Source organism: Sciurus carolinensis, chromosome 8 (assembly GCF_902686445.1).
Source record: "Sciurus carolinensis chromosome 8, mSciCar1.2, whole genome shotgun sequence".
NCBI classification, from domain to species: domain Eukaryota; kingdom Metazoa; phylum Chordata; class Mammalia; order Rodentia; family Sciuridae; genus Sciurus; species Sciurus carolinensis.
Genome location: NC_062220.1, coordinates 84,632,233 through 84,640,574, shown reverse-complemented (window position 1 = coordinate 84,640,574; position 8,342 = coordinate 84,632,233). Strand labels below are relative to the sequence as shown.

General features: G+C 38.8%; 1 protein-coding gene across 1 annotated transcript; it reads left to right on the top strand.

Moving 5' to 3' along the window:
• The first annotated feature begins 769 nt into the window (after positions 1 to 769).
• Positions 770 to 4,310, top strand: Npvf (neuropeptide VF precursor). Its single transcript, XM_047562131.1, has 3 exons — positions 770 to 907; positions 2,424 to 2,824; positions 4,259 to 4,310. Exons 1-3 carry the CDS (start codon positions 770 to 772, stop codon positions 4,308 to 4,310), a joined length of 591 nt encoding a protein of 196 aa, XP_047418087.1.
• The last annotated feature ends 4,032 nt before the right edge of the window (positions 4,311 to 8,342 follow it).

Genomic DNA, 8,342 nt, shown 5'->3' with positions numbered 1-8,342 from the left:
ACAGGAAGGTAGGGTGCAGTATCTTGATAGAAATAAAATCCTGGAGATTTATGCAGTTTTACCAAATAAGACTCACAGAGCAAATACAAAGGACCTTGACTACCTGCAGCTTCTCCTGAGATGGCCAGTTTGTCAAAATGCCTATTGAATATTTGTAGTTCTGCTCATCTTTCACATTATAGCTGCCGTTTACTCTTGAAGCATTTTAAAAACTAAACAGCATTTTATAAAAAAAATTAATTCACGGCATTTTATTGGTATTGTGTGACTTTTAATTCTCTTTTCATTCTCAATTCTGTTTGACATTTTGAAAATACCTCACTCTTTCATGTGAACTTTTTAAAAAAAAATACCTAGCATGTATTGAATTCTTTTTGTTTCTATTCATCGAAAAATGACGTAAACACAAAAAACAAAATACTTTTTGTTTAAGCTTACAGAAATGAAGCATCCTGTTTATTTGGAATCTCAATTACTATTGCCCTGATCTTACCTAATTAGTAGAGCTTTCATAATGAGGAAAATTATTTTCAAAGTTAATGAATTTGCAAGCACAAACATTGCTGTCACCCCAGAATGAATTACACACATTCCTTACATGCATATTTTAGTTAGACACTCTAATTAATATTAGTACTTAAAATGTGTGGGATTGACTTTGCTCTTACAGGAAACTTCCCTTTGTTTGTAGACAGTATAAAAACACCACAATTTTCCTTCTTGTGGACACTGGACTGTGCATATTAACTTAATTTTAGATTTGGACAAAATGAAAATCATTTCCTCAAAACAATTCATTTTATTGACTTTAGCCACTTCAAGCCTGTTAACATCAAACATCTTTTGCGAAGATGAATTATTGCTGCCCAATCTTCACAGCAAAGAAAATTATGGCAAATGTTCTGAGGTAAGTTTTTAAATCTAATATGACCAGCAGAATACATATAATATTTGTCTTGAGTCTTATGGCTTTGTAAATAGTAAGGAATAAGTTAGTTTGGGCTGGTGTGTTTTTGGTCAAATTTCAGCCTTCCTAAGACTATATATTGATGTGACTTGTATTATTTATAACAACAGCAAACGACTTGGCTGTCTGTCTCTCTCTCCTTCCTCCCTCTCCTCCCACCAACCCCCCGCCTCTTCCTTTTTGTGGTGCTGAGGATTGAACCCAGGACCTTGTGCATGCTGGACTATACCCACAACCCCATACTCTGGCTCCTTAATGACAAGTAGAGTATAATACTTAGACTATGATATTTAGCAAGTATAAAGTACATTAGGACATTTTCAATCGACTCAGAATTTACATTTGTAATTAACAGTTGTAGAAATAATATCTGGATACTTTTCAGGTGGACATTTGAATTGCCTTAAACTACAAATGAACAAATACAACATTTATAGTTTCTTACAAGTTGGTAAAGTTTGTAGTAAATCTGAGTAAAATATTTACCTCTAGATGGTAGAAATTCAAGCTATTTTCTTCTTTGTTTTTATATATTTTCCAAATTTGCTGAAACGAGTATGTAGTATTCACTTTACTCAAGTTACAATCAGAAAACAATCATTTAAAAATCTTCATATGGACCAACTTTCATGGTAAAATTAAATCTAATTGAACATTCACTGTGGGCTGGTGTTGTGGCTCAGTGGTAGAGCACTTGCCTAGCATGTGTGAAGCACTGGATTCAATTCTCAGCACTGAATATAAATATATGAATAAAATAAAGGTCCATCAACATCTAAAAAAATATTTAAAAAGAAAAAAACAGTGACTTGTATTTTAAGTGGTTCCTATAAAGGTGGCACATTTGTAGTGCTATAACCCACCAACCAATGTTCTTTACTAAAAATGTAATTAATATTCTAATTAAAATATAATTGTTTTTTTGAGACATGTTTTTAGGGTGAAATACTGGGTGCAAAGCAGCAAAAACGTCAGTCATAGCCCAAAACTTGGCTAGTGTCTGGGTTTCCATGTACTACGCTTCCATGTAGCACCTAGCCTTTAAAAGAAAGCAAAACATGAGACCAGGAAAGGAAATGAGAGGTTTCTCTAAAATCAAAATACAAAACTACACAAAACATTTCATAAACAACATGAATCATAACATTGAAAGAGAAGAACTGTAAAATAAACTTTGTTGCATTTCAATACTTCATTATGTTCCTGCTGCTCAAACATATTCTTTTATTCACTATATATATTTTATTAATATTTTATAGTTGTCTTACTGTAGTCTAGGGACGAAGGAAGTAGATATATTCAAGAAGCTTAATACAGATTATTTATTTTAAAAAGTCAGCACATAAGAACACAAACTTTTGTTTATAGGTTTAACAATTCTTCAGATTAAAGTTGGGATTTAAATCTATGATTTATCACAATAATAAATTATTTTAATGATCATTTCTAATTATAGCACAGGGGATCCCCAAAAGGAGAGAAGGAAAGAGGTCTGAATTTTCAAGAGTTAAAAGATTGGGGACCAAAAAATGTCATGAGTACACCCCCAGTCAATAAAATACCACACTCAGCAGCCAACTTGCCTCTGAGGTTTGGAAGGACCATGAAAGAAGAAAAGAGCCCAGGAAGGATTGCCAACCTGCCTCTGAGATTTGGAAGAAATATGGAAGCTAGTATCTCCAGATACATTCCTAACCTACCCCAAAGGTTTGGGAGAATGACAACAGCCAAAAATGTCATGAAGACACTCAGTGATTCATTTCAACAATCCATGCATTCACTCTGTGCCAGTGAGCTATTGTACTCCAACACCTGCCCAAACCAAGAAATCCAGAATCCTGATCAAAAACAACCAAGGTAAGTACCCAAGAACCCAAGTACATGGGCAGTTAAATAGAGCTGGCTGGTTCAGAAAGGACCTATTTTTTTTTTTTTCAAAATCAGTTTCTAAGAGTGAAAAGGGTAAAGACACAGGAAAATTAAACACCTATAAATGAAGAATTATAGATGACCTGGTATAATAAGCATGATTATTGGTTCAAAGTAAGGAGATGGCTTCCCTAATCAATCTCACTACACTGTAAGTCACACACTAAGTCCAAGCAATGACCAAGATTGGGGATTGAAGCCTATGACATATTGTCTGACACTTGCCTTCTCTAACAAAAAGTCCCATGTAGGAGACTTGGCCTCAGGTCAAAGGACACCATCTCAAATAACCCAGATCCCAACTGCAGAGGTTTTCTTCCCCACCTTTTAATCAAAGTCGTTTTTTTTTTTCTGGATCTCATTTTATAAATCTGTTATAATTATTCTTTGCATTAATAAGTATTTATTATCTACTATATATAAATCAGAATGTTACTACAAATGATTTTAAAAGTCATTTTTTTCTAGTAGAAATATGTTAAAAAATTTTTATGTAAAGTAGAACACAATGCTTTCATTAATGCCCAAAGGAAGGAAGGTAGAAAGCTGTGTCAACAGAGAGACCTTCTCAGAACACTCCTTGTTGTATTGTTTCCATGGTTCTTATCCCAATCTGATTTATCATATGTTTAAGGTCCACCAACATTAACAGAATTTCAGTTCCATAAATTCCATAATTTTTGTCTACTGCCATATCCCCAGTGCCTACTTGTGTCTGCCACACAGTAGGCCCCCAGTATTCAATAGCAGGAATGAAATAAGAGAGGCACTGATAGGATCCTACAGAGGATGTTTCTGTGTGGGGAAACCCAGGGACATTTCTTAAGTTGTGCTTGAAGAAGGAGGTCTACTGTGAACATTCAGAGACTGGCAGGTGAGAGGTCATTTTCAGGCAAAAGGGGGAACATGAGCAAAGGCTCTATCTAAATCAAGGTGAACGAAGAAGAGCTGAAGTTCAGTCTGGTAAGAGCAAGGAGTATGTGAAGAAGAACAGACAGAAGGTGAGGAGAGAGAGGAAGAGCAGAGTGCAGGGTGTCATGCAGAGCCCAGACAAGGACTGGGGCATTTATTCATCAGGAGATGGAGAACCACCACTATGTCTGCTGAGGTCCTGGGTATTATACAGGGGTGGGACCAGCCACTAACCAGATGTTGCAAATAGGGTGGTGGTAAGGGAGATGAGTCAATGGTAAGTTCTTGAACCTGAGTGCTCAGACTGCATCAAGGTCTGATTTCAAGCTTGAAACAATTCAACTGAAGCATAATTAGGCAATTAGGATTATGGGGATTATCACATTTTTATAAGCTTTTGTGTGTTATTTCTCTGATGAATAAGAACACTTTATACTGCTTATATTTTAGGAGACTGGTATTCAAGAAAATAGATGATATAGAAGTAAAACAAAAAACATAAGAAATCTGGAGCTTGTCCCTAAAGATGGTATGAAGCTATCACCTGTAACCTGCAAACAGCTCAATGGTGAAGACAACAAGAATGGCGGAACCACTTTGATGATTTATGTATTGTTGATGGCAGTTTTTCCTTGTCCAGTACAAGTTATCTTGGAAGCTATAAAAAAAAATTAAAAGGGTATTTGTAATGTAAAGTTTAAATAATTTTAGTCTGAATAAAATGAGCATTGTAAATATTTAAGAATTTTCTGGTAATGGGGAAAGAGAGGGAAAAAAAAAAAAAACTGAAACGATCACTACCCTATGTGAAAATCAGGGGCACAGTTACACTTACTTAAAAAAAAAAAAAAAAAGAAGAACCTGATAAATATTATGATGAAAATTAAATAATTTGACATAATAACATGGTTGACAAGTAAATGAACAAGGATAAACGATTCACAAACATGTTTTTAAACACCCACTTTTCCTTATATCGTTGTTAGGTTTTCACTGTTAGTGAATCTATGATAAACTGAATTTAAAACCTGACATTTTTCTGTGTAATGTTACAAAATGAAGGAACACTCAAATTTTAGGAAGCTGCAAGTAAAAAGGCAACTCTCAATTACCTCTTTTAGTGTCTCCTCTCCATCCAGAAGTTTGCCTCTGGTGTGCATCTTTTCTCATTAAACATTTTGAGTTTTTTTTATAGAAAAAAAAATTTGGCCATTCTTCGACAACATTTCTTTATCCAGTTTAACCACAACACAAATGCATAGTGATCAACTTTAGACCTAAGAATATGAAGTCCTCAATCAGACATAACGGGTTTATTGAACCCTCTCAACTCCATAGGGGGCACACAGGAAATGGTTTTATTTTTCTCCCACTATGTCCCCAGCTGAGCCATGTGAATCTTCCACTCCTGCTGGGTAGAGATCCCTTAATGATACCCTGGACAGATTCCATAACTTCCTCGGTCACTTCTTGATATTAAAAAACTCTGTCAAGTCCTTTTGAAGACACCAACTTCATATCCAAGGCAGAGTCTCCTCCTCCATCATTGGCTGGGCAGGGGGCCTGATGGTCCTCAACTGGGAAAAGGAGCAAACTCTGCTTTCTTTCAGCCTCCCCTTCTCTCCTCAGAGGTGGGTGGTGGTAGAAGAAATGGTGGGCTTCTGAAAAACAATCACCCCTCCTGTCTTCTTCAGGGTGTTCAGGTGGTCAAGGGAGAGAGAGATGCAGAGTCAAGAATAGCGTCTCAGACTTTCTATGTAAAGTTGATATTTCTATAAGTGAATTCTTTAGGAAGACTTACAGGGGACTTCACACTGCCCAGGTCACCAACCTGATGGGCCTAGATGCTATCTGATCACTTTCCACTACCCTTATCTCATCTGCACTCCCCATAGCCTTTTATTGCCAGAAAGAGAGACTCAGGGCAGCTACTTTGCCAGTAGCCACTTGATGCATAGAAAAAGCAGACATCCTAGCCATGCCAAGGGCAGAACTACAGACTGCCTTCCAGCTGCCCCACTGCTGCCCCATTGTATCCAACCCTCATTGCCCTGTTTAGGAGGGGCAGACTACTGAGTGAGTCTACTGCCTAAGCAAACAGAATAGCATGTTCAAATGAGAGTCATGACTCCACTCCCCACGAGTGCAGAGAGCTGTTAGAGCAGCAGAAAGTTCATTTTTTTTTTTTTTTTGCTGCTATAACAAGATACATGAAGTTGAATACTTTATAAAGAAAAGAGGTCTATTTAGCTGAGAACTCTGGAGGTTCAAGAGCATGGTGTCACCACCTGTTCAGCTCTGGTGAGGGCCTCAGAACAGATGGCATTGCAGTGTGGCAGCACATATGAGAAGGTCAAGCAGTACACACAAAAGAATTCAGGAGAGGTGCCAGGCTCCCTTTTGATGACTCGTCCTGACAGGAGCTCATCTAGTCCCATAAGATTTCATTAATCCTTTGCAAAGATCATGTCCTTGTGTCCTAATTATCTCCCACTAGGACCCACTCTTAAAGATTCCACCATCTCAACACTGCCACATTGGAACCAAGCTTCTGGCACATGAACTTTTGGGGGATGCACCTAAACAATATCCAAACCATAGCACTTGGCTTCCAGGAAAAGAGGCATGTAGCAGCTCACCCCTTCTTCAGGTCAAACTCAAAACTCGATGTCTAGGAGCCAAGTCAAGGCTGCTGTGATTCTGCCATCTTCTGCAAACCACAAAAGAGTGTCTGGCTCTGGCTATCTATGGTTTTCTTTATTCCATCAGGAAATTAGAGCTCTATACCTCCAGATTTAGTCCCTAGTCACCAATTCTGAGCAATAGAGAAAAAAACTGTGCAATAGCCTGTTACACAGATAAACAAAAGGTCACTTGGTCTCTCTATAAGAGAGGGAAATTTCTTGGCATAGAACATGAGTTCTTTACCCAAACCCCTGAATTTATGAAAAATGTCAGATGAATGACCAGATGTCAACTTCCCCTTATCTGTTCATCTTGCTCTTTCTGGCCCCATGCCAGTTCCTTCACCAGGTTCCATAAGAAATTCATTCCCATAAGTGTATGGGGAGTTGGTGATTTTTGCTGAGGATTTGCAGAATCATGAAGAGGGACTCGCATTATACAGCGTTTCAGTGGAAAACATTTCCACTAGAAACTTGTTCCAAGCCTCTTATTAACAGAACCACTAGCAGTATCCCCTCCTCTTCGTACTTTTATTGCTCCCTCAGGGTGGCCTCATGGGCCTGTGACCCATGCAGTCACACAGGACCCTGTACTTGAAGCTATGGTTTGGAAAAGGCTTGAGTGTGTCCCCCAAAGAGTCAAGTGCTGGAGGCTTGATCCTCACTGTGGAAGTGTAGAGATGTGAGACCTTTGAGAAGTGGAGCCTACTGGGAGGTGCAAAGGTCACTAGGGGTGCCATTGTCAAAAGTGATTAAGGGGGCTGGGGATATAGCTCAGTTGGTTGAGTGCTTGCCTCGCAAGCACAAAGCCCTGGGTTCAAATCCCCAGTAGCGCGAAAAAAAAAAAAAAAAGTGATTAAGGCCGTCCTCCTGGGACCCCTAAATTCAAGCAGATTGTTATAAAGGCCTCAGCCTGACCTCCTATTTGCCGGTTGGCTTCCTGTGATGCGATCTCTCACTCCTGCACATGCTCTCACCAACAGGCTCTCACCAGAACCAGGCTGATGCCAGTGCCATGACCCTCAGAACTGTGACTTAAAAAATCTCTTTCCTTTATAAAGTAGCCAGCCCCAGATATTTGTCATATGTGTGTGTGCGTGTGTGTGTGTGTGTGTGTGTGTATCAACAGAAAACAGTACTAAGAATGAAATCATGGGGCTGAGGAGATAGCTCAGTCAGTAAAGTGCTTGCCTTGCAAGCACAAGGCTGTGGGTTCGATTCCCAGCACCACCAAAAAGACAAACATGGAAAGAATGAAATCATTACTATAACTGTAGGTGAAAATGTGGAAGCAGTTTGGAATCGGGTGATGGGCAGAGGTTGGGAGAGTTTGGAGGAGCAGGGTAGAAAAAGGCTTGAATTCTGCCAGTGGAGTGTATGGATGATTCTGGTGAGGGCTCATGAGTTGAGGGAACTCCAAAACAAGTCTCAGATGGCAATGAGGATTCTATTGGAAATTAGACTGAAGGCCACCTTTGTTACACTGTGGTAAAGAACTTGGAAACATTTTACCCATGTCCAAAGACATTATGTAAAGCCAAAATTTTAAGTGATGAATTAGTTTATTTGGTAGAAATTTCAAAACAATAATACATTCAACTGTGGCATGAATGCTACCAGCCACCTTTAGTCAAATTTATAGTGAGACTCAGGAGCAAAAAGAAGCAGAGGGGAAAGATCAGGAAAACCTACAGCCTAGCCAGGGATGGATTGAAGAAAACGTGCATGCTAAAGACATTGGCTCAGATAAAGGGAGTCAGGCACTTTTTATCAGAACAAGTATAAAAAGGCCTCAAGGGCATCTCAAGTCTTTGAGGCTACCCCTCCCATCACAGGCCCAGTACTCTCCT